The 26,923-nt window shown below is 37.2% G+C and overlaps 2 protein-coding genes across 6 annotated transcripts; one reads left to right on the top strand and one right to left on the bottom strand.

Annotated features, from left to right (window-relative positions):
• Positions 1 to 73: 73 nt before the first annotated feature.
• Positions 74 to 14,305, bottom strand: LOC145898925 (phospholipid-transporting ATPase ID-like). Of its 3 annotated transcripts, none has more exons than XM_082987595.1 (32): positions 14,179 to 14,305; positions 14,054 to 14,112; positions 13,724 to 13,837; positions 13,527 to 13,625; positions 13,372 to 13,433; positions 13,128 to 13,200; positions 12,696 to 12,766; positions 12,444 to 12,526; positions 11,611 to 11,799; positions 11,275 to 11,333; positions 11,080 to 11,154; positions 10,474 to 10,595; positions 9,938 to 10,046; positions 9,490 to 9,633; positions 8,758 to 8,920; positions 8,298 to 8,414; positions 7,805 to 7,891; positions 7,638 to 7,741; positions 7,495 to 7,564; positions 7,187 to 7,317; positions 6,733 to 6,897; positions 6,368 to 6,460; positions 6,117 to 6,218; positions 5,817 to 6,000; positions 5,472 to 5,553; positions 5,267 to 5,408; positions 4,359 to 4,442; positions 3,745 to 3,836; positions 3,320 to 3,473; positions 2,944 to 3,082; positions 2,443 to 2,573; positions 74 to 2,184 (listed from the first exon to the last, which is right to left on the bottom strand). In XM_082987595.1, the coding sequence occupies exons 1-32, from the start codon at positions 14,213 to 14,215 to the stop codon at positions 1,870 to 1,872; spliced, it is 3,651 nt and encodes a 1,216-aa protein (XP_082843721.1). In that variant the 5' UTR covers positions 14,216 to 14,305; the 3' UTR covers positions 74 to 1,869. The 3 variants fall into 3 exon arrangements, with proteins under 3 accessions (XP_082843721.1, XP_082843722.1, XP_082843723.1); XM_082987596.1 differs by having other exon boundaries at positions 9,505 to 9,633; XM_082987597.1 differs by lacking the exons at positions 74 to 2,184; positions 2,443 to 2,573; positions 2,944 to 3,082; ... (1 more) ...; positions 3,745 to 3,836; positions 4,359 to 4,442 and adding an exon at positions 4,449 to 4,865.
• A 1,050-nt stretch (positions 14,306 to 15,355) lies between these two features.
• LOC145898651 (CREB-regulated transcription coactivator 1-like) lies at positions 15,356 to 26,919 on the top strand. 3 transcript variants are annotated; one of them, XM_082987191.1, is made up of 15 exons: positions 15,356 to 15,545; positions 16,075 to 16,194; positions 16,403 to 16,590; positions 17,921 to 18,036; positions 19,145 to 19,268; positions 19,458 to 19,609; positions 20,564 to 20,725; positions 21,950 to 22,218; positions 22,510 to 22,578; positions 22,785 to 22,839; positions 23,249 to 23,412; positions 24,172 to 24,264; positions 24,344 to 24,446; positions 24,697 to 24,789; positions 25,135 to 26,919. In XM_082987191.1, the coding sequence occupies exons 1-15, from the start codon at positions 15,438 to 15,440 to the stop codon at positions 25,335 to 25,337; spliced, it is 2,019 nt and encodes a 672-aa protein (XP_082843317.1). In that variant the 5' UTR covers positions 15,356 to 15,437; the 3' UTR covers positions 25,338 to 26,919. The 3 variants fall into 3 exon arrangements, with proteins under 3 accessions (XP_082843317.1, XP_082843316.1, XP_082843315.1); XM_082987190.1 differs by having other exon boundaries at positions 15,356 to 15,551; positions 17,936 to 18,036; XM_082987189.1 differs by having other exon boundaries at positions 15,356 to 15,551.
• The last annotated feature ends 4 nt before the right edge of the window (positions 26,920 to 26,923 follow it).

The following is a 26,923-nucleotide window of genomic DNA, read 5'->3' as shown; positions in this document are numbered from 1 at the left end:
TCAGCCACTTACATATCCACTCTTACCATCTACCCTTGCCTGTCTAACAACTTTTGTCCTCGTGAAGTAACTTATGGATGAAAAGCATTTATTAAACAGCCATTTGCATGGCGATAATTGATAAAAAACAGCGGTAACGTGAAAAAGGCGAACAGTTTAGTGCAAGAGCAGAACCGACAGTGCACAAAAAGTGCAATTGCATCAAGCTGGTAATCTATACAGTTTAGGGCTCGTCTATAAAAGCAACGCAGGGGAACACAACTTCACAGAATACAGGAAGTTATAGGCATAGGCTACGCACTAACGACCCCAACGTAAACAAAAAAATCCAACTTGCAACAGAAACTTAAGCAAACTTCGGGTGAGGGCGAGTGTTCGTGAAAAGAGAAAAACATTCAATGAATTATTGTAACACCATAACGGAGCGCGTTACCATTAAAACCGAATTCACATGTTGCTGTATATATCACCTTATGAGTCGCAACTTGAAAACTAAATCTTTTAGTTCTAAACGCATGACGAAAACACCCTGAAAGCCGATGACAAGTTTATAACCAGTACCTCTCACAACTATGTCTCAATCACCGATACATGTATGGAGCCCAAGGAAGAAAGGTTAAAAATTAAACAGTACCAATGCCCTGCCACATAGCGCAAACAAGCCTTACACATAAATGCAAACACGTGTTTGTTTGAAGAGCATGACGGACCTATGAGAGTAAACACCCAACCCAACCCATGAAACCATGGGACATCAACTGCTTATAAAAGTTGATGTTTTAACGTGGAATTGTGTCCCAACCACGTACAGGGCAACACCGATAATCACACAACAGTAAAACTTATGTAACTTATCTCAACGTATTTTCTACGATTCACACAATGAGAATTTTGCGGTCATTTAGAGTTAGTTCAACAAGAAGGAATTTGGTATCGGGCGTATTTTTCAAGGATACTGTTGTCAGCACCTGACGTAGTGCAATCAAAGCAACGATCGACAATTTTGAAGTTAAATTAAGTCATCAAACCGTTAGTTGCTTCGCTAACACAACAATATTTGAATTTGTAGCTGTTGGGCGACCTAGATAGGCGTAAAAGCACGAAAGAATATATCATCTGGCGGAGAAATAGCCACATATTTACATGATAAAACACAAGAAGTAAAATAAGAGATTAGTACGTAAATTAAAGTGCTAATATACAAATATTCTGAAAGAGTAATAGTTGAAGCATAGTGATAACGTGATACTATTAGTACGTTAAAATAAAAACAACTCAAGATTGTGTCAAGAAATGTCGTTTAGTGACATTAACAAATCAAAATATTCTTGTTACACGGACAAAGCATACATACAAATATTCTGAAAGAGTAATAGTTGAAGCATAGTAATAACGTGATACTATTAGTACGTTAAAATAAAAACAACTCAAGATTGTGTCAAGAAATGTCGTTTAGTGACATTAACAAATAAAAATATTCTTGTTACACGGTCAAGGCATACTGTGCGTGAAAACCGTATTTCGTAAATGTTTGTGATAGTTTTTCAGTGATAAGGCAACACAGTTGAACGACATATCAAGAGGTAGGTAAACATACTTATACTACACAATAGGTCTTGTCTTTCCTGAATAGTAAATGGCAGGAGTTGGAACCGTCATACAAGTGTTGTGCATGGCATGACACAATCGTATGTATTACACTTTTTACAACGTATTCGTTAGTACGTATTGGTAATATTTGCTGTTGCACTACTTTAAAATGTAACATTATTAACTTAGATAAATCCTAATTTCACGTTTTTCGTGGCAAAGTTATGTGAATTTTCTCAAAATTTCAAGGGAATTCACGTACTTTATGCCCTGTCGATATCAAACAGGCAGCTCTTTGTAAGACTCTGTGACGACCACACCTTCGTCCCTGCTGTGGGATTGCGAGGAGTGCCTTTCCCCGACAACCTTCTGCGGCGAGTTTTCGTTGGTAGAACCTTGTCGTCGTCTCATGCTCATTCGCCCAGTGGTGATGAGATTTCCGAAGCCACGCTCATGGGAGAACGCATAACCCGATTTCGGGCGGGAATTGCGACGGTTGATGTGGAATTTGGTGCGGAATCGATCCAGGGTCGAAATGCTTACACCTGATTTTAACTTCGCCTCTTTCTTTTCCTTGATCTGAAGTTTTCGAATCTGATAGGAGGCGAACAGTTAATGGCTTCAAATGACACAGATGAAATAACTGAAGGACATATAAATTAAAACTGAAAGCCAAAAGACAGTTTTGTGCTATTAAATGACAACGCCATATATTTTTATGCAAAAGTGCCTGTTTAAAACGTGTTCGAAAGGTAAATCACATACTCTGAAACTACTTAATTTGGAATTTGTTAATAAGAAAAAGTCCAACAAAGTCCCTAGCTCGTGCAGAAAAAGGCAAAGTACTGGTACCTTTTCAGTGTATGTTGGACGCATCTGGCTTCGAATAAACCTGATAGCAACTATGGGAAGAATACACATGGCAACAACCAGAAATAAGGTGAACCATGTGGACCAGAAGCTGTAAGCATTGCTTGCAACACCTTGTAATACAAAAAAACTTTTTGAACATTGTGTGATTTGAATGTAACACGATCACTGTAGAGAAATGCGTATACAATATTAAATGTGTTGCAGTTTAAAAACACACTGGATCTTGTAGTATTTGGCATGTTGTCTTAATGTGCCATATTGCAAGATACCAATTGAACAACTTGCTGAAACTGATGATGACTTATTATTCGGTGAAATATCTTTTTTTGAATAAATAACAAATGAGCTGTCTCTTTGTTTTTGAACTAATATAGAAAAACCTTTTTTGTTAATTTTACACATATACAGTTCTGAGCTGTCTCAGAAATTAACAATGCAAGCATTTGCTAATAGAACTAACACATCAAAATAAGCACTTACCAACAAATGGGAATTGGTCTGTGAGAAGGTTGTACAGCCCATCGCTGTGCAGGGCAAATGTGAAGATGAAGAAAATGACGATGCTTCCCCAGATGAAGAAGTGGTTTACCGGTGTCCAAAATGAAGTATCAAGTGCAACCTAGTATGTTTAAAAAGAAATAGATATTAAAATACGGTCACAGAAGTTAAACGGACAAAAAGAAACACAACTGCATGCAGCACATAGCACTTGAAGGCAAAATTTTCATACAATTATCAACATTTCTCAGTTTGTAATCAAACTAATTTATGAAATTATGCAAAAAAAAATATACATATAGTATTTATGAAAAAGCCACAAATACAACTGGGGACCAAATTATGGTGTTATTTATACCTGTAGAGTGACCACCAGTATGAGACAAGTAGAAATGACAGTGGATACAGTTTGGCGATCAGTCATGTCAAGACCAGAAGCTGCCAATCCTTCAGCATACGCACCGTACGGAATAAAAAACAGGATGACGCTGGTGATGATGCCCCAAAGGATGCTGCATAGAAGTCATAAATAAAATTATATTAATGTTGGCATATTAATTTTTGCGTCAAGTCGGAGCGAGATTTGCGAATTCAAGCACCCGGTGAGGTTTGAACTCACGACCCTGGACTAACCGGACCCAAGTTGAAAGTACAATTTTCAGTTCCAATTATTAGTAATTCGGTCAAAGCAATGTGGAAGAATTGTGTACAGGCAAATTTAATCAGACATAAAGCTTGAAAAAATAAACATACAACTTTAAACATTAATATATTCCAAATTACCTTTTCAGAAATATTGGAATATTAAACAACTCATTTTTCTGACCAGGAAGGTAGAGTTTTGGATAGCGGATCGAATACTCATCATCCAAATCCTAAAGTTTCAACAGAAAACATTTAAAAAAAGGCATTGGTATGCTTGCTACTTTTACAAACTATGTAATGCATGCAAAGCTACATGAAGGTAGTGATGTGATGAAAATAAGCAAAGAAAGGATCAAAATCAGAAAATTGTCACAAAATGCAAGCATGCAGAAAATTACAACACCAAACCGTATTGTTTTTACTCACGGATATTCATCAGTTATGAAGTATTAAAACAAAAGCTCAAATCACCAAGTTATTAATTGCGTCTGTCAAGTAAAATAGTATTTGCGCACAACATCAGCAATTGACATTTCTCAGTCAGACCAAACAACAACCAAATTACAATGAAATCAATTGTGAATAATATTCTAGAGCATTCCTATTATTCATCAAATGCCACTGCATGCCAGAAAAAGCAATTTAGGGTTTTGCATTCCCTCAAGGAAAAAGAATTTCATTAAGCTGTCAGTCACCAAGGCATTCTACCACCAATCCTTGCAAAATTATGCCACTGCATTTGGCAGTGTTACCTGCTCAAGAAGACCTAGGATAAAAATGGGTGTTGACGTGTACACAATATTGTACAGTGTGACGAACCAATCATCATAGGTCGACTGTGTACAAGAGAAAATTGGAGTAAGAATTACTTACTACTAATCCTATTTTAACCTCTAAACATGTAGCAAGGGGTAGTAAGCATTTATACGCCATCGTTCACCTAAAATAAGTATAGGTTTTGACCTAATTATTTTGCTTCAATTTGTACAACCAATATCACTTCTAAAGAAACTCATAAAACACCCAACACATATGGTGCTCAACTTCAAAACACATTTGTGGAGACAGCACAGAAAACAGAAGTACGTCGGTTACGGATGTGGTACGGGGTTAGTGTGATGAGTAAAAATGACTGTTTCACGCATACGGTGTGGTACAAATGGTGACCTGACTACCTGATTAAACAATGAGACACAGAGCACTGGGAATGAGGTGTAGGCAACATTATATAATGCAACAAACCAGGGTTCATGTATGCTCTGTAGAGTAAAAGGCAGCTTTCAAATATATATCAGTTACAGCAGAAGTCCCTAAAATGAACATAAACATGTAGGCCTTTTTTAGCTGGGTAAAAGTTTACATTCAGTCCGTTAGCAACAGAATGTTTACATTCAGGTTGTCCACAACCATTTTAACAAAACAGACTCGTGCTAATAAAACACTTGTTTCAAATGAACAAACCAGGTGGGTAACAGCAACTGATACAGAAAATTTTTAAAGATTTCCAATTAACAGATGTCCTGGGCAATAGTTACACCTAAAAGCCCTGATATTCACAAAGGAAAAAGTATATATATTTGTTTGGTAGTTATTTGAGTAAGTGGATTTCGACAATTGGAAAACATACACATCTTTTCTAATTCGTGTTTTAAGATTATACCTGAGCAGTGAAACCGTTGAAGATGCCATACCAAAACTGCACCAGGGTAAATGCAAAGTTCTTGTAGAAGAAATAACCTAAAAACTTGCACATGCGCACATAAGACCACCGGCCATGCACCAGCAGTAATCGCTCCAAATACCTAAACAAAAACAAAGTATTTACCATGCTGAGCATGATAAACAATACAGTAGAGTACAAGTACCTAAACTGCCCCAGAGCAAAATCAGATGAGAGCACAGCTTGTGTGCCTTCTTCTCCGCTGATTCCAACACCAATGTGAGCAGCTGAAAAAATGTCAAGTATTAATGCTGCACCTGAATGTGGTGTGATGTATGAGTGCTACATTAATAACTTGAAGGCAAAAAGTGTAGTAAAGTTACAATGGTACCGAAAATCCAAAACTTGTCTAATGCAAAACTTAATGGAACATAAACCATAATTTCGAGAGTTATTGTTTTGAAAATATAAACCATGTACAAGGTCATCATAAATTGCACAAATCAAGGTTTTCAAAATGGTATTTATGTGAACATTTCCACAGGCTTACCTTTGATCATGCTCACATCATTAGCCCCATCGCCAATAGCAAGGGTCACCGCATTTTTGTTTCTTTTAACCAGGTCAACTACCTTGGCTTTTTGGAGTGGTGTGACTCGACAACATATAACAGCAGAGCAGTGCGAGGCAAGTTCCAAAAACTTTAATTCTAGTTTTCCATCTAACGCATACACCTGAAAAAAAATATTTAGTGCAATACTCAATTTAAGTAATGCCAGCATCTTTTGCATGTTTTCCAAATGAGTATTAACAATATTATCAGTGGCGTTGACCAATAATGCAGACTTACTAAACTGTGTCCTCCAATCACCAGGCCGTATGTGTCTGGTTCATTGTCTGGGTTGGGGTAGATCTCGGCCTGTCCGTTGGAAACTTTTGAAGTGTTAACAATCTTATAAAAAGAAGTTTGAGTCATTGTATATGGTTGCTGATTGTACAGAACGGTGAATAAGTGAGAGGGGTGCAAGCACTCTGCCAGAAATACTATTTCTAAAAAGCAACTTAAGGCAAAAAGTATCTAGCTATGAGGGGATTGCTTACTGGACTCCTTTGACCTGGCTGGTTTACATTTTCATTTTTCGGCACTACCGGTTGGTCGATATCGTCCAAAGCATCCTGAATGCTCTTTTCAAGCTAAACATAAAATCATACTTGAGAACACACACAAAAAATGTAATGCATGTTATAAGTGACAGACTCAGGAGGAAGGAATAGGGGTCATCAACTCCCCAGAAAAAAATCGGCTGCAGTGGCAGATAAAACAGTTTTCTTTTACTTTTCTACCAGCATGCTTTGTCTTTTGCTATTACGTCATAATTAGTTTTGCCCCTTCAAAAAATTATTGGATCCACCCCTGATTTTTACAAAAGTGACACTTGGTTATAAATGCGGTTAGATGAGTTTACCTCTTCTAAGTCATATCCAGATAACACAAAGACGTTTTTCATGCTTTCCGTGAGCATGTTACAGGAGTAACCGATGTTGATGGCAGTTTCCTGTTTGTCGCCAGTCAAAACCCAAATCTTGATGTTTGCTTTTGCAAGGTTTGCTATTGTCTCTGGCACTCCATCCTAGTGCAAATGTAGTAAAATTCACCGCCAATGTTTTTTACTGCACTAACCTATTATGGCCCTTCAATTTGACCAATAAAAACACACATAAAAATACTTATTTTCAACTATAAACTGTACAACAACTTCCTTAATTAAGTCCTAAGTCGTTTGTTTTGCAAGGTTTTCATGAACTGTTTGCTAAAAAATTACAAAAACAGAATACCCTGAACACACCACAAAGATGGACATTACGTCAATTAGTCAAAAAATTTAAGACAGATTTTCTGATACAAGAAACAGAAGTTACTTGAAGCTTATCTTCAATGGCAGTTGCACCAATCAGTGTGAGGTCTCGCTCTATCTCCTCATACACTGCGTTCAACTTATCTTCGCGGTCTTCTAGTGCTGTGCTGGCTTCGTCATGTGCTCGTTTCCAAACTAATAAAAAACAGTAGTGGCATAAACAAAAGTGGCACATTTTGTTTGTTGGTTTGAACTTGGAAAAGTTCTCGGATTTGCCTACTTTTTAGTGTTCTACAATGACATCAATTAGAAAATGTAAATAACAAATGAAATGATTTGACGATTTATTACTAATCAAAACAAATAATTTACCATTGAAAACTTCTTCATCCAGATCTTTAACCGCCAAACAAAGAGTTCGCAAACCAGAACCAGCAAAATCCTGCAAAAATAATGTTCATTTTACAACAAAACTCTGCAACCAATCCAACGTTTTGATAAATATAAATTCTTACGTCCAAATGTTCTGTAGTTATTTTCTTGAGTTCTACATTTGTGTCCTGTTTCAATCGCTCATAAATCACTGTATCCGCTCCTTTGCACATTAACGAAATTTTCCCTGGAGATAAATTCACCCCTGGTTAAAAATTTAACATCTTACATTCCTTAAATCCACTGTTACCTTGTGGATCTCGCACGATCACTGACATTCGCTTCCTGACGTTGTCAAAATCCAAGATTGCTAACACCTTATATTCTACAGGTTTCCCTAAAAATATATTGAGATGCTGTAAGGTTAATGGCAGTTTTGCTGCTATGCTTCATGGTTTTGGAAAACTAACATGACAAAATACTTTACAAAATCCGTTTTTAGTCTAAACCATAAATTTATTTAGCTTTTGTGGTGGGTACTGAACAGAAAAGGAAAAACAAGTAATTTTGAAATCATATTTAAACATTTAGAAATGATAACTTTGAAGTCTGGTAAAAAAATATGGTTTGACAAAAGCTTAACGTTGCGTTTACAGAAGCAAATATTCACTTTTAATGCCTTTTACATGACTTATGAGTGTATGTCGAATATTTCAAAACAAATTTATTTTATTCATTAAACACAAAACAAAATATCACTTTGGAAACAAGATCGATCATTAATTTGAATGCTTAAATCTAACCTTGTTCCAGCACAGTGACTGTGTCATACGTTCTTGACTTGAACACAAAACCAAAGTTTCGTGCCGCATTCACAAGGGCACCTTCATCCGGTGATTGGGCTTGGTATACAAGTTTTCCTGTGAAAAGTTCCAAAGAAAAAGGTTAACAGGAAGATATGAGTAATTATCCACTGCTAGTGTGATATTGGGTCTATTGTAAGAAGGTGCTGTAATGGTGTTAATACTAAGACAATGTATTTTAACTGTCCAAACCTTTTAAATTTTTGTCTGATACTACATTATTTTTGAACTGTGATAAGAGTCTTCAGCAAATATGTTCATTAAAATACTGATATACAAACACAGCACCTAGTTAACCATATCTGATTCATTTTGGTAACATGGGTTGGGTTTGGGTCATCGAATAACAAAGGGAAAGGTTAAGAGTGGAACAAGTTAGTCAATGGGCCGTGATATTTACCATCAGGTGACTCGTCAGGCATCACTGTATGGCAAATGGCGAGTAAGCGGAAAAATAATGCACAGTCATCATCCCCAGATGTAATTACTTCAACCAACTTATTGTCGTAGAATTCGAAGTTGGGCTCAGCAAAGTCGTTGTATGTGAGGTCAACCACATTTTCCTAAAACAAGCAAAGGGCGTGTTAGAATTTAAAACAAATGCAGTCGTGCATGAAGCCACAGTCAGTGACACGTTGTGGGCATGACATTAGTAGTTTGATTTCCACATTAATCCCTTTCTAATACATTCACTTTTAACAACATAAACACAAAATAATTTTGTCAAGTGAATAAACTAAATAATAAAATATCATAGGAGTTGCAAGCACCACATGATTATTACAATTTTGTAAGATATTGTGTTACAGTCGCTGCTGTCAAAATAAACCTAACAAAGTGTGGACATATGACATGTGATCAGTTGGTGGAATAAACAATACGTTAATGTTTTTTGACAGAAAGTCGGCTATTTGAATTTTGTAAGAGTTGTAGCTAAGAAAGGCCTTGCTGTGGTTACAAACTATGACAATGCTCATGAATGAAAACTGATCCAAACTTATGTGTTGTAATGGAAATGAGAATCTAACTGCAATGAGCATGCCAAATCAAATGTACGATATCAAATATTTTAGAAAATGCAACAAGGACATGATTGTGAATGGAATGAAATCGAATGAAATGAACCATGCACCTCTTCGGGATATACCATTTTCCCATCCTTAGACCTTGGTTCCCCATAACTGTGACCTGCTATGGTACATTTGTTGAACTCCATAATGTTCTGTGTTAGAGTGCCTGTTTTATCCGAAAACACGTACTCAATTTGGCCCAATTCCTGTCGAGAATGTGCACTGGTTTAAATGGGTAAGGAAACTATATTGTGGCATAATATGCAACTGATATTATATTTAAACAATAGTTCATGTTAAGTGATTTGACTGGCATCGTGTATAAGGAAATCATCATACAAATCATAACAGACACGCCACCACTATTTTACATTATCATATACAATGCGCAGTCATTAATCGGAAACACAGTTACTAAATTTAAGCTAATGTACATAAATTAATTAAATGCTCCCCACCACTTTATGGCATGTGGTACAAGTATGATATGGCAATTTGGTTTATACCAACCTCATTGAGAGTTGTTGTTCTGGACACTGCAGGCAGATTTTTCTTATCGTAATACATGAGTCTGTCCCAGTTAATGAACAAACTTTGGCCAAGTCGAATAAACTCAACACTATAAAAAAATTAAATAAAAGTTTTGATAGGCTTCATAACACATAAGATAAGCATTTACGCTGTGTAATAATAATTGGCAAGCACAAAAGATACAATGACATCAGGGTGAGGTTTCAATGTCATTTGTTAAGATAAAAAAAAGCAAATAATATGGATTAATTGAACATCACAACAGTACAACAAATAATGTAAAAATGTGCAGTAAAATTTGGAGGATTTTAAGTGAATAACAGATCTTGCTCCATTAGACAATCATATTGTGAAATGCAGCTTTTACTGTCAGTCATTTGGACTAGCAGAGTGTGGGCGGAAGCACTAAGTACATATAGGTTACAGGGTCAGATTACAAATGACCAACTGTCAAGAAGCCCAACGAAAATTACGTTTAAGTGAAATATAAAACTAAGTGGTACAATATGAGTTACCTCACATATAAGGAGATGGGCACAACAGTATTTAGGATGATGATGTACGACCAGAACATAAGAAACCCTGACATCTGTGGGTTTGTTGAGTAACTTTCCCATGGCATGAAAAGCTGAAAGTTCTAAAAAGCACAACATGAGAGTGAGAACAAATTGTTAAAAGTTGATAGATTAGGGTCACAATGATGGTAAAGAATATGTTAGAAATGTGATTTTGTCCACATTTAATAACACACAAAAAGGGACAGGTTATCATGGCATCAGAGAAACGTTTTTGTAAATTTGTACTATTTTAGGATGTTTCAAGGTGGCCTTGTAAAAGCTGTGATGTTTAATAAAATTCCAATGCAACAAAACAAACTTTTGGGAAACTATATCACCAACTCACTAAAAATTTGTCGAGAAGCCAGAATGTTAACAAGGTCAACTTCGGGGATGAATTTATTGCCAATGTTGAAAATGCTTGTATAGGTTTGTCAATGTAGCTATTACAGACCAAGCATAACCAGGCTGGCTAATATTTAAACAGTGACTCATACAGGAATCGAGACACTGATGTTTACTGTGGATCATTTTATGAAGTTTCTCGGTTACAAAAGCACTTACAACTCCAGTATTTGCTTCCCACACACTATTTCCAATCGCTGCGATCATGGCCATCAACAGCAAGAAACCAAAAATCTAAAATTTATTTAGACTGTTTTAGCAGAATGTGACACACTGCTGTGGCAAAAGCACATTAAGTTAACGCTCAAGGCATGAATATGGATGACAGTTTAAATGACTTGGTCTGGTACTTACCAGCCACACAAGTTTGTTCATTAATCGTTCAATACTTGTCCTCTTCAATATCGTCTTGCCTGGAAACAACAAACACTTGGTAACCAAGCAGAAAATTAGATGCGGACAGTGCCTTTGATGTATTAACAAGCAAAAGCCATCGATAAACAGCCTAAAATTGCTTATGTAACATCTGGAGTAAATACACAAACATTATGAGAAAAAGTGATAAATAAAAATATTCAAATTGATAACATACATCTGAAAGAAAGAAACTGGTCCACGGTGCTGAAAACACTAACATAACATACTTAATTTACACAATTTGTCACTGATTGTTATTATGTAGTCACATGCCTGTGTTTTGCATAAGTTTCGTTTCTGGTCCAGCAAAAATAACCAGACCGTAACACCATTGTGTGTTGCGCAGGATACACCCACGGAGTAGAATGTTTTGGTTGTCGATTGGAAAGGTTTCGTTGTTCCAGTACAAGTTCCCAGTGAATTTATGCAAGTGATTGTTTGGTGCTTCACATTTTACAGCACCTGGAAATAATAAAATACCTTTTAACAACCAAAGACATAAATATTTCATGACAATTTTACAGCCGCTGAGCTACTGGTCTACGTTTGGTCACCCATTTGTGCTTGCTTGACATACCAATGTCACCTTTCTTGGAAACATTCAAGTTTTTTTTGGTTTATTTAAAGATAAAGAAAAAAACACTTATCAATCAATTTAAACAATTGTTATTAAAAATGTGACAGGAAATTGCCCTAAAGGCAAGTCGGTTTTCTCTGTAATCTATAAATGCATTATATTGCCCAAGGCCATAATTTCCTAGGGGGAAAACCTAGCTTTGGTCACTTAATCTTTCAAACTCGAAATTGCAGTTATGGTATTCAGTCTGTAAAATAGTTTACCAACTAAACACTTTTTACAACCACGGATTTGATTTTTGAAAATCACAACTTAACAAAAAACAACTTGTATTTTCCAAAAGAGAAAATGGGTAAAAACCTATGTGCAGTTTTACATGAAGTACTAATTGTACATACACAATGGACAACCACCAGATACAAGATACATCAAAAATATATATGTCTAGAAAAGACGAACATCCTGACTCCTGTACTGTGAGTGGCACATTGTGAAGCCTACGCACATTTCTGTACTGTGTAACACTTACCGTTAAACTGACAGAGTTTATGGATATCTTCCTCCATTTCTCCTGTATCTGGCAATGCTTGTCTCACTTTCAAGTTGGTTTCACTGCAAAGCAACAATACACACTCTCACTTGTATTTCACACCCAAGGTTAAAATCATTAGTTGGCAGTTTAGTTGCAAATTTTATACTTATTGCAGGTAGCAAAAGGTAGAACTAAACAAATTACAAGCTAATGGAAATTGTACAACATATTTATTCACAAAACTCTAACCCATCAAGTTCAGCAGTTTCCACATAAGCCAAGTGGTTCTCCTCACTTGATGAAAGAAGCAGCATGTCAGCCTGTCGAGTGAAACAACATGAGTGAAAAGTGTACAACCCATAAAACTATCAATGATAAAGAAGAGAATCTGGAATGATTTGAAAAAACACAACCAGTTGGGAAGTTGTACATAGGTGCATGGAAACTACAGCTCAAAGATAAATGTCTACAATTATCTATTAATGTAAGTGCAAAATAATGAAATAACATAAAATATAACTTGACACATAAGAAACATACGCAGAAAATGTCCACTCGGTCATGAAAAAAGATTAATAGGAAAAATGACAAATACGCAGCCATCACAGGAAGCTGCAGAACAGTGGGATGCAATGGGGGTTTTGAATGTGTTCAACAAGCACTAACGCAAGCAACACTTACTGTAACATGTTCATTGTTGCGCAGTTTAATCACATTCCCAACATTGATGTGTTTCCATTGTTCTCTGGTCAGTCTGAGTATAAAATGTTTAAATAATAAAAGGTTTTGTCTTTTGATAAAAGTTTCAATAATACTAAAATACTTTTAATACCTTGAGCAATTTATCACTGTATTAATATAAAACATAGGCTGTTTAATGTAGTATAAACGAAAACAAGTTAAAAATAAAAAAAAAAATTCTTACTCTCCATCCTTGAGGATTCTTGATTTTCGTGTATTGACAGAATGATCGCTTTTGTGGCGATTCTGCAAAGAATAGGAACAAACCAAAATTAGGATACGAAAAGCTGAATGAATCCAAAAATAATCAGTTTGCTAATAAAGTGGAATAAAACTTACAATATCGTCAACAGCATCCTTTACAGCTGTGATGGCAAGTACGATCACAATAGGAATCAATGTAGTGGTCGGGTTCAATGAAGAAATTTGTGGTATGTACTAAAACAAATTAAATATAAATTAATTTTATTTCTAGCATGTTATGCAATTAACTTCTGGGCAAATTATAATTATAACACTTGCTGACAAAAACTTACCTGAAGTACAAGAAGAACAATAAAATATATATTCACAACACGGTGCATTTGCTCCCACAAGTTAATGATAAGGAAGTTATACCAGGTGTATCTGGATGTCTTGATCTCATTGTTCTGCAATAATACAATGGCTTAATTGAGAACTGTTCAGATGACTGAGTTTATTACTATAATTCGTACAAACAAATTTTACTCGGAAACAAAATGCTTTTCAGGGCGGAAGGCTATGGAATGTTTACCTAATGCCATACAATTATTTAATGTGTGTTTTTTTTAAATAACTTCACAAGAAAGAATAAATCTAACAAGTTTATAAGAAGGTGATCATACCGCATATTCAAACTTCGCATTGTATTCCACATCATTTGCAATGAGATCTCTTTGTTCCTCTGTAATAACAAAACCATGTTAGTTACTTTTTTAACATGTCTGTCGTGTAAGCTATGATATATTACCTCTTTCCTTTGCTTTGAAGCAAAACAGTTTGTCCATTTGAAAAGACTATGCAGAATTTTGTTTCCCTTTTTTTGTTTTTAATTAACAACAGCTACATTACATGTTTCTTGACGTTTACCACAGCCTAAACAAAGTAATACAAAAGAGGATGTATGAAAAAAACATAACACAAAATACGTCAAACAATAAAACGCGAATATATTACGTTTGTAAGGTTATACATGCTAGTATCCACATAAACAAGAGAAATAACTTCCAACCTAGAGCACCAAAGAAACCATAACATCACAATTGTACATGTATTCAAACATGAACGACACGCAAAAAATCAGTCTGAAGTGACGCATGGACTAAGCTATTCTGCCCGTTGCCTTAGCACCCACGAGCGGCGAACACCCAACACATCAGTCAGGTTATACACATTTCTGGTTATCTACCCCGCGAAAGATCATTGCTCATGATGGCGAGCTCCAAGATCAATCTTATTGCGCCGCTGTCGGTATAATGTCGCTAACCGTTTGTTTTTATGACAGGCGTTACGTTTTCCATGCAACAAACAAATAACCGAAAGCGTACACATAAAATTATGTACATGAATTCACTACTGAAACAAGCAAATCAACAAGGACAAGGATATTCTAAACATCGCAGCTGGTTTGAAGACGCTTCACTAAAATAGCGAATCCGATAAGTTTCTGCTACTGCCAAATATCAAAAATAAAAAAACTGGTACAAATTCCGAATTTATACACAAGTTGACAGCGATTAATTACCTTATCGGTGGTAACGTCACAAAACAAATTCTGCAACTCCTCGGCTTTAAAACGAAAACAAGTGCTTGTTCGATCGATGTCTGTTTACAAACAAATCTCCAAACGACCCAAGCCAAACATGACAAACTATTTTGCAAATTAAACCTCATGTCAAGTAGAAGTGTTTTTTTGGACATGCGACTTTCTGTAAAGAGCTTGTTACAAACAATTTCCAGCAACTACATTCGTTATGCAGACGTGTTCGTGTTCACGAAAATCACGAATTTTTACCGCAAGGGCGACACCGCGCGTAATTTTCTGGTGTTAATCGCACTTACATACTATCACGTCAGGTCATGTGATCAATAGGAGGGCGATAATTGGCTGGTCTAGGCGCCTCTTGGCTCGGATACTTTCTGACGGAATAGTGAACAGCTCAGCCGAAAACAGAGAATACTAGCTGTCAGGTTTTACGGAATATTACGTCCGTTCTGGAGACGGCCGAAATGGCGAATCCACGGAAATTTTCGGAGAAGATTGCTCTGCACAATCAGAAGCAAGCAGAAGAAACAGCGGCCTTTGAACGGATTATGCAAGAAGTGTCAGTTACGAGGGTTATGGTGCGTTAGCAGCAGTGTTTACACAATACCGTTTTGCCGATTTCTCTTGTAGTGGTGGTGTTAAGCAAAAAAAGGAAACTATTAAGTCTGGTCGTTACCGATTTTCGAACGTTTAAATGCAGTTGTATTCAGCTGAATTTATCAATATAAAATAACATTGAACATAGGCTACATTTGTCTTATTTAAGTTTGGATTGATGCTAACCACAAAAAATTTGCCAGCATAAATGAAGTTTAAAGCAAATCTTGTGTTTAAAACTAATTCATTATCATGAAATAGAAATAATAGGACTTTAACATAAAAATAGTGTTTTTTTTGCGTTTTAGTTATTTCACTGTGCCTTACAAGTTTGCTTGGTTTCAAATAAAATAAAAAGATTACTTTTTAGGGTGTACACTGACCCAATTTCCATTACCTCACCTTTTTTTTAGTAATTATGCAGCAAAATTGCACATCATAATAATATGTAAATGTTTTATCAATATCAGTGCTTTTAAACTCAAATAAATTTGTGTTCTGCAGCCTCCGAGAGCCCCGCAAACCCACTTGAACCCCCATCCACCATCCTATTTACGACCCTACTTGGGTGGATCATTACCAAATGTCAATCAAATTGCAAGTAACCCTCAAATGGAGTTACAGGTAAAGCTTTGTTCTTTTCCACAGGAATTGTTTAATCTAGTTTACTGTGTGAACATTGTTTCGGGGGATTATTTTGTGTGGGTTAGGGTTTTTGTGTGGGTGCAAATTTGTTGGAATGCTTGCTCACCCAGCCAAAGTCTTTACACACTGCTGAGATATGTTTTTATGTTTATTATACTGTTAAATAAACTGTGAGTGATGTTTCTAGCATCCTGGGGGATTTGATGACATGAAACATCCAATGAGACACCCAGTTCGAATTGACAGTAGAATGCGTCCCTACACTCATCGGCGGGTAATGCCATTTGACCGCCATAGGCCAGGTTACTTCGACCCTATGCCAGGCCAATATACAAACCCGTACTTGTCCCCACCACCAGAGTCAAACTGGAGAAGGTACGCAAAAAAACAAGTGTAAATACTCAGTAAGGTTGCTTTGGTAAACATGTGCATTATGGTTTATACAAAACACAATTTTCGAACATTCGTGCTTTCATGTTATATATATAATACTTTTGAACATTTTTTAAATATTTACCCAAAATTGGTAAAAAACACTAATTTTTCAATTATGCATCCAAGGTGAACATGAATTGCAATTTGTTTGCATTTGTAATTGTGCGGACCTAAATTACATTTGAATTGTGTGTATTTTGTTATTATTAAGGAATCCCTAATATCAAGTATCACTTGGAAGTCACAAACATTTTTACATATATACATGTATACTGTATACATATGTATAAGTTTTTTGTTCTTATTTCAACATGCTTTGTAGGTAGTTGTATGTTAGCGTCAAATGCATGTATTGCACAAATCATTTTTTAATGATTTTGATTTTCCAGATGTGACATCATTTTGCATGTGTGCTAAAATATGTTTAGCTGAAATCGCTGAACTGAAAGTGAAAAGTTGTGTTAACAGTGGTGTTTGATTTTGTTTTACGTGATTACATAAATTGGTTTTTGCTCTTTAGCGAATTAGTTTTGAAATGGTTGTTTACTATGAAGGACAAAGTTCTCATTTTTTGTTGTTGATTTTAGCTCAGATATATTTTATACACACAGGTAGTACATAATTGTTTCATGCTTTTGAACATCTATATCTTAAACCTTTGGTTTCATAATTCTAATCCCCAAGTGTCTGATGGGTATTGCAATTATCTCAAATGATTTTGTCTGTTCTCAAAACCCTGATCGTATGTAGTAGACCGCCTTGTTTACATTGTAGCCTGTAGTGCAGGGGTGTCCAACTTTTTTGTAATAAAGGCCAATTTTAATCAGTTCTGCATGCCAGCGTTTCTCCTACAGTTTTTAACGGTAACAAATATAATATAAATACGTTTATTTTCTATTAAAGTTATTAAGTGCCAAGACCTAATGGGACTTGAGTTATGCCAGTGTATAAACTCTTCTTTGGTGGTACACAAAGTTCGATGGAAAGCTTTTGCGTAAAGTTGCTTTCACCCAAAAGCTTAATCCAGACAACATAACCTAATAACTAAACCCAAGGGCCATTTGAAATGCTGTCGTTGGCTACCCTGTGGACACCCCTGTGATAGTGTGTGAATTCTCTATCCTAGATAATCACCTTTCATTTTGCTTGTTTGTTTGTTTGTGGTTCCTGCTTCAATGCATTGATTTGTGGTGTCTTGCCTGTTGCCTGCACTACTACTACTACCCCTGCTACTCACCATGCGGTGCCATACACGGTTCACACCACACAGTTTCCCTCTGTCCAGAACCAACTCAGATTCTGCGCTGCACCAAAGCGCCATGAATCCAAACCAACAGGATCCCTTTAACCCTGGCAACATGCCAATGCACCATCAAGTTCGGCGAGGTAAGACTAGTAGACCATTATGTTTTGTGTCTATGTATATAATTGCTACTGAAAAGTGTGACCCCAATTCAAACACCTTGTCCTTGCAATGACATTTTTGGTAGATACATATTTTTGTCTGAATTTCAATATTTGAAAACATTTTATCGACATGTTTTCATTTGAATAATTATCAAATTTCATGTGTTACTTTTGTTGAATCCTTGGAAGGCCTTGGGACCAACTTGGTTTCATCTTGCACATGTGAAATTGAATTGACATGGTGTCAATATAATGATTTTGAGACCTTACCACCAATCTGGCTAGCACTGTACTCGGATGTTAAATTATTCACAAATGCAAGCTGCTGGCTTATGGGGGTGTCTACACATGTGCATGATGAACGCCTAAGAATGTGCACTTACTAATAACAATCAAAAATTGTTTCCTCTTTTTTGATAGGTTGTTAAAGTCGGAGATTAATTTAGTTGTTAAAATTCACATAGATCGCTCCTGGCAAACACATAAAAAGACACCCTTGCTCTTTTATTTCAACAATAAATATCCCAGTAAGTTACAGCCATAAGTTATAATGACCAATGAGGGCTGGTCTGCCAAGTAAAATGTATACCATCCAAATTTTCTTCACCTGTTATGTGTTTTCCAAACAATAAACCATCCAATGGCAACATCCTTTTGTTTCAATAAGTTGTGGTTTCCTGAATGATTGAAACCAACCATTACATTGTCCTGTGTTCTACAAATAATATTTTCTTAGTGTTTGTTTTCACAATGTATGTATATCTATATACAATATAAATCCTAATTTTAAGTGAGTTTTTTTCAAAATAATGTATTTAATCAGACAGATAACAGAAACAGATAAAGCCACTTCCCCCATTTTTACACTGTATATTGTATATTGCAACTGTATAAATGCCCAAAGGACACCTATGACTTGTAATTAATTAGCCCATAATAATGGTCTTGGCCAAGCACGGTAATTTATTTCCATTGACAAAAATTAGCCTCCTACTGTGAAAACTAATGTGTTACTAATGTTGTCCACTTAACTAATCCACTGTTTGTGAAAAACTGCTTCAAACTAAAAGTGTTTATTCCTTCATAGATCTTGTGGACAGCAACTTTGGCAATGTCCCCCCCTACAAGACTGTCTTTGACAAACAAAAATTGCAGCATGATCTGCAGTCTGGTAATCGACCCAAGTCTTGTGAAGCAACACCAACCATTAAGTAAGTTAATATGTTGTTTTTGTTGTTACAAATAGTTTGTGGCTTTTTGAATGACTGTCTATTAGAGTGGGTAGTTTGACAATTATAAATTTTACTGTCATAAACATACTACGGTGGTCAAAACTTTTTTTTGTTAAAAGTATTAGTGTTTCAAAGTTAACTGGCCATGTAACTTTGTATTTTGTCTAGTGTTGTCCAAGGAGATGTTCATAGCGTGTTAAGAGGAGATGGATCCACAATGCCCCTGAGTGGCAATGGGGTCCCATCCCACAATCCTGTGTCAATGAGTCCCTCTCTGTCACATGTCACTCAGATTGGCAACAACACAGGATCATTACCAGGTGCATTTTACGTTTTATAACACATTGGAACCAAAACCAACTTGAAAAGTATTGTGAATATGTTAGCATTTAAAAAAAATATTCCTGGTCACAGTGTCACATGGTGTAAAGTGTCAAGTAGAGTATTAGGCCATTTTTTTTGTTGTGGAAGAAAAAAAACAGTTTTGATAAAGGATATGAAGCATTTTTCAAGTAAAAGGTCAGCACCTTATAATGATGGAGCTACACCGACCGCGTCATTAAAACTGATGATGGCATAAGTTTTTGCCGAAATGTTTTCTTTTAAACATGACAATGTTAATAACAATATGGGCCAGTCTCTTTATACTCAGAATTATGAGGAAATCTGTGATTTGTGTTCCAAAGTAAAAGATTTTCCAACTAGACAAATTTTCCAAATGGTCATTTGTCTTTAGACGTGATTTCCTAGGAAACAAAATCTTAAACCATTTAATATCGTGGCAATTACAGACATGTTGCTATATACCTTCATTTGGTCTACAGTGAAAAAGGATATTGCGGCAATTATGTAACATTATGATAGTGATAGATTGCACTATCAGTCAAACTAACCTCAATATCTGCCAGTAAATATTGGGTAATGCAGAATATTGATAAAAGTTATATAAATTGTTTTTTAATACCCCACAGTGCTGATAATGACAACATTTTATATCATGATGTAAAATTGTCTGCCTTTTATCCATGCATAAAGTGGAAAACTAATTCTCCAAATGCTCTTTACTTATTTTACACTCTTTTTAATCTCGATTTTTATTTTGCACAAAATGCCAACAATTTGAATATGTTTTAAACACACATTTTACATATTTAGCCACGTGTTACATTTCCACTTAATGGTAAAATTTCACCTTTCATAATTTGTACGCTTCTAATCTTGACTTACCGAATATGATGGATTATTTTGTTACTAACAAAATTCTATTGAACTAGATCTTACCAACCTCCATATTCCTTCACCCCTTTCAAACCCTATTGATTATGATGATGGGCAACAACAGCAACAAGCACAAAACAACAGCCACTCAATGTACAACCAGGCCGCACGGAGCACTGGAAATTTGCCTGCGGCATCTGCAATACCGCATATGGGAGGTTTGTACATTTTTTCCAATCCATGATTACATTGTACCAGTACTATTGATGTTTGTTTAGTCAAGAAAAGGTAGATCAACATTTAGGTTTAGTGGTCGTGATAAATATGGTTTAGTGGCCAGTTACACCTATTATCACTGAAGCAAATCATACTTGCAGCCAAAGTTATGTCAAGTTAGCAGTGGTAGAACAAAACTTTTTGATCCTTTAATGCACATGAAAGAAATACTATTCAGCACTGAAATAATAAAACAGTTTTACAGAATGTGTTTGTGCGTCCAAAGTAAGATGCTTTGACTGTTTATAGTAATTTTTGTTTTTCTTTGGGCTTGCTGTTTCTATGTAGCCATAATAGCATGTTAAAAAAGCCCCAAGCAGCTTTGAAACTGTTACAACCTATGGGTTGATGCATGTAAAAAAAGTTCTTTGAATTACGAAAAGGGTATGTTAACTATTTTAACTTATAATATATATATATTTTTCACTTCAAATTCTTGGCAGGCGGCAGTGTCAAATTTATGTACTTGTATCTTTGTTCAGATACAACACAGTTACCCCAGGTTAAACTTGCCAAGATTTTGCAAGAGTTACAGATGATTGCTAAAGCCTACAAACCAAAAAGGTCAGATATTCGCATCAGTCCCAGTGGCCACGCAATTCAGTTTACAGATGCTTTAGCTAATGACGAGGCCATAAAGCATAGCCAGGCAGCTTTTGTTGATTTGTGTACGGTAGTCAGTAGAAGTTTAGATGATCATGGGGCCTTATATGACGGCAGTGGAAGTCTATTGTTGGCAGTTGTTGGGAAACTAAAGGATGTTGTTTTGGCGAGCACAGGTACTTGTCAATGAAATATTAATATAAAGTGGTTTTGGTTTAGATGTGCTGTGTTAGGCTTATGGCTGGACTGTTTTTATTACAACAATCTTTTTATACTAGGTGTAATGTAGTAAAATACAGAAGGGTCATTGAGCCAAATATGAAAAAATTTGTTGCTTACATTCAAATTTTGAAAATTTAGTAACGTTATTGCTTTGAGTCCCTTACCTTTACATGTCTTAATTTAAAACACCAAATTATGGTTTATAAATTTTTTTTCTCAATTTGATAATCTTCTGATTAATTTTGTTACTACTTTAAGATCTCCAGTGTATTATCTTACCAAACATGAAAGTATGCAGTTGATTATAAGTCCATGTGGATTTATTCCAATATGCTTTGCAGGAAGTGGCATGAGGACCCCAGTCAGTCCCAACCGGGCCCGCAGGCACACCCACAACGGTCCCGGCCCGAGTCCCCTAAGTCTGGGGTCACCAGAACACACTAAAAGAATAAGAAACCCCAATGTAACATCACCCAAAATGTCTGGGGTCAAAACAGAGATGAAGAGTCCCCCAATCGGGGGCAGTTATATTTACCCCTACCCCCAGCAAACAAACATGCATTCTTCTCATCACAATCAGGCTTCCATGCAACAGGGAATGGATGGAAGGGTAAGTTGCATTGTGTTTCATGTCAAAATTTGTGGAAGGTACACAGGCTATACAAAGGTTTTGCACTCGTGAACGCTTGTAAAGGTTTGATCAATTGCATTTAGAATGAGTGTATATGCAAGGTTTTTTTTACATCAAATGTAGTTATTTTTTATACATTGTAATATTGTGATTTTTTTATACAAATAAATTGAAGTCATTCCTAAAATTTTTGCATGGACCTAATTGCAGGGTGAGACATAATACAATGGGATGTAGGGCTATCTGATAATTGGATATGTTTGCTTGTAGGGTTGGAATTTACAAAATCAAGATCATTCAGGCAGCCCTCAACATGCGCAGAATGCAAGAAACATGCAGGTATATTGATTTGTATCATGTTGGGGTGCACAGAAATGTATGAAGAGCTCTCAAATTTCTATTACCTTCCGGCAAAGAGTAAACGTGTTTTTTTATTTAACCAATGTTGCATTACGACACAACTGTGGTCAAGAAAGGATTGAAACAGTAAACACCTAAATAAACTTTGTCAGTTGGCTGATCCAATGCGTTTACACTATTTTCAGGGTCAGCAGGGAGCAATGCAAAGACATATGCCTCAGCAAAATGTTGACTCCACAGGTAAACACACTTGTTTTGTAATTTTAATCCAAAACATTTGTATATCGCTTGACGTCCTTTATATACGTCGACCCCGATTGCTTCACTTACTAATATTTTTAAAAAGTTTACCTCAATGTTGATAAGCTACATGACGTCATCAAAACCTGTCCTGTTTTTCCTTCCCTTCTTTGCTGCCCGTGTTAATGTTTAATGTCTTTTGGGAAAACTCAAACCCTCTAAACGTCACCGATAAAATAGAAGAAGCCGATCCTTTGTCAGGAAAAAGCACGTCGAAGTGACCCTTATCTTGGCAGCCGTATTATCGCCAAGTTAATCGTTAACTTCCAAAAACCGGTGATAAAACAACCTAAAAACCATCGTTACTCATGGCGTCTAAAAGTACGCTGAAACTTTTATTGAATTGCAGCCGGTCACCCGTTGCGCGTGGACGTCAACGCGGCCTCGAAAGTGGGCCACCAGCAGTACCAGCAAAGCCGAACAACTCAGGGATCACTAACGAGTCCTCTCACTTCTCCCACTTCCCCAACTGCCCACAGCCAGTCCAACTTCTCACCGGTCACCTCTCCGCGGGTATGTACAGCCCAGTGAAATCCCAACTTAACCCGAATTGTTCTATATGTAGCGTAATGTGATGATGTGTACTGCTAGTCCCGTTCACACATTTTTGGTTTTTTTTTGACACGTATTAAATTGTCCCGCACATGATTGTTTTTAATCGAAGTCAACAGCGTTGCCGGATATCGATGTCAGGGCCAAATAACTTGTAGGTTTAAGTGTGCAAACTTTTCGGTTAAAAACATCGCTCCACAAAGCGACAAGGCATGTTTTTCTTAGATGTTAAATCACAAACTTAACAATGTTTTACGAAATTTTGATGGGTCCCGTAGTATGCTACACCAATATTGTAACTAACTTTTGTCGTGTAAATTGTTGTTTGAAATTGGATCAGCAAATTCATTAAACTTTCGGTCAACTTACTTAAATTTTCAGGAAAGTCCGGAAAATGTGTTTTCGTCATTATGTTTTTTCCCCAAATAAAAACGTGTTGCAATCTCCAAACAGAATCGAAACCACTGAATTACTGCGTTCTTCTTATCAGCATTTGAACACATATTGCCCGTTTGAGTAAACTTGTTTAATCCGAGTGACTTGCTCTGTTTTGATTTATAACTGTTTCGGAACTTGAAACGTCAAAAAACATTTGCAACGAATTGTGTGCGACCTCATTGTGGATTACGTAGCAACTTAAAACTTGTACGTCACGCAAAAAAATCACAATTACTGAGTTTGTGTGTTGAACCCTTTTAATAAATCCAACCTTCGTTGCAGCATGAGTTCACGACCGGCAGCAACCCGGCGCTGTCTGAAGCCTACTATCGCTCAGAAATGTCTGCCAGTGCCCTACAGCCTCTACAGCACCAGGTTAGCATACTACAAATCTGCTATTTTGGATCTTTCCACCTCCCGGCAAATCGTTACTATAAATCCGCTATTTTTACAGTTTGAACAAATTCACGTGGTCAACGATACTACGTCATCGCCACACCACTCCTCAGCGCCACCTATGTACAGCTGCCTCGCCGCACTTTCAGAAGCAACGGACGGTTGGTTGTTGATAATTTTATGTTTGTTAGCACGTAGCTTTACTCACCAAAGTTTTGTGCGAGCTGAGATATAGAGTTTAAACATAGTTCATGCGGCCTTTGTAAACGGGCAATTAAATTTGCTATTTTGGGGAAAAAACAATATATGAATATACTTACGACATCGACGAGTTTTTACTGTAATGGGTTGATTGGGGTTTAATCCCAATCCGAGTTCCCCGTTTTAACCAACTTTTGTTTTAACGTACAGGGGTAAGCGGCTTGCTCGGACATCGTTCTGATGGACAGAAACACGGACATCTGCCTAACAATATTAACCGGATTCCCGACATCGTTTTCACAGGTATAACAAACATTGCCTGAGTACCTTGCCCACCTTGCTGTAAATCGGCCTATATTGGCAGAACGAGTAAATCTGTAATAGTTTTGGTGCCTTACCTAGGTAGGTGATTTGGCATTGTGAAATGTCGTATAATTCTTCATACCTTTTAACGCCATTAACGTTAATTTTCTGTTAAATTGGCGCAAATCGCCTCGAAAAACGTTCGAATTTCTGGATTTCAAATTTCGGAATTTATCAATAGTTTCGGGACGCCGAAAGCCCAACAGAAAATTCCTATATTGCGAACAGAATTAACGCGACTCTAAAACGCATATAATTACAAACACCCCGTTTGTCACCCAACAGGTGTGGACGAAACTCACGCGGGAAAAAGCGACCTGCTTGTCGGGGGAGACCTTTCGTCACACGGTTACATGAGCGCTGACCTCTCATCGGATTACTTTCCGGGCGATGACCTCAAGGCCAACCTGGGTCTAGAGGAACTCCAGATGCTGGAAGCCTCACATATCGTCACGGACCCAGTTATGGAGGATCATTTGAGCTTATGATGTGACGCACTAATGAAGCCGACGGCGCGTGACGTTGTGCCGGCCCCGCGACGCGCCGAGGCGGAATGCCGGTGGCGGGCTTGACGTGGCGGCGGAGGGAGGGACCGTAACAACATCATCCATGACGCATTGCAAATAGTTTGCTCCGCTGCTCCACCAAATACTGTCGTGCTCGCGAGCGACCCCCAGTGCGCGTTAGCAAATAGGTTTTATTGATTTTTTGACTTTTTCCCCGCTTATTTTCGTGGCCGTTCGTTTGTTTCCTCGTTTAAGTGTGCGTTGTACAGAGGTGTCACATTTCCGCGTTTCGCTCCCGACGACAAATCATCATCATCTGCTTTCGCCCGGCGCCCGTTGTTTCCGTGCGTTGTTTTTTTGTATTTCTCTCGTTTCTATCCGTGTGTCCCAACCCCCGCGACGAACTTGTTTTCCCAGCAACGCAATACTCCACCTAACGGAAAATGCACGTCTCCTTAAAACTCAACCACGTAATAAAAGTGTGATGTTATTACCAATGGCTAACTAACCCACATTAATACCCATATAAATTATTTTTCCTCAGTTTCCTTTTTGCACTCTTTAACAACTGCGCCTTTGGCCCTGTTGGCCTTTTTAAACAGTTTCAGTGGCCTTTTGTAGCGTGATTTTATAGTAACACCGGCGTTCCAAAAACCGCAAATCTATTTTTAACGCTCTGTGTTCTTAACTCTGGTGTGTCCCTTGTATAGTTTATTCCTTTTTTAAGGCCGCAGGTTTACGTTCGCAACTCGGGCGATTATTTTCTATGCTCTACCACTGGGTTTTTGCATGTGGACCCTTCGTGTGCCGTCAGTATCATAGTACAAATTCGGAATCGCCTGCAAGACGAAACGCATCGGTTTCCCCAGCGCAAAGATTTATTTTCCCAGAGTTACGCTTTTTATTGTTTATACCGCGCGGCGCCGCGTGATTGGTAATCCCGCTCGGTTCGCAACCAACAGTGCCATGTTCAGCTTATCATCCCCCTTTAACGACACATTAACGGAGTAATATCCTCGGGACGTGCATTTGTTTGCTAAACGCACGGGTGGCTCTTCACATTTAATCGACAACCAAAGCAGCAACTTTGTATTCAACATTTCGCACAACCTTCTGTAGTCGAAAGGCGCGTGCTGTCTGCACTTTTAATTCGCACTGCCAGTGAGTTCTTCTTTGACGACATTTCCGCCGGTAATTTGTGGCACTTCGTTCGTGACAATTTTCCTATTTTGGGCGAAAAACTCCAGAGCGCCACCTAACGGCCACTGGACCACAGTTAAACTTTTTGTAACCTTGTTCGACATACCAGAGGAGATTATGTGTCCGGTCCACAGTATTACCGCATGCGGCCTATTTTGCAACGCCGTCACCATTAGGGGTGAAGGACAGTAATTTTGCACCGCTGCGGGTCCCCACGATCCCCGCCCGTTTTGTACCATAACGTTTTCTACTACGATTGTTCCGGAGGCGTTTTGGCGCCAATTTGTACATGGAGTCGTTAAACTTTTCGACCCGTTTTGGTTTCTCTATTTGGCCATAATTAAAAATACTGTGTAAAAAAAAACTGG

Source organism: Ascidia mentula, chromosome 4, assembly GCF_947561715.1.
Source record: "Ascidia mentula chromosome 4, kaAscMent1.1, whole genome shotgun sequence".
NCBI lineage: Eukaryota > Metazoa > Chordata > Ascidiacea > Phlebobranchia > Ascidiidae > Ascidia > Ascidia mentula.
The sequence above is the reverse complement of the archived record's forward strand: the minus strand, read 5'-3'. Positions and strand labels throughout refer to the sequence as shown.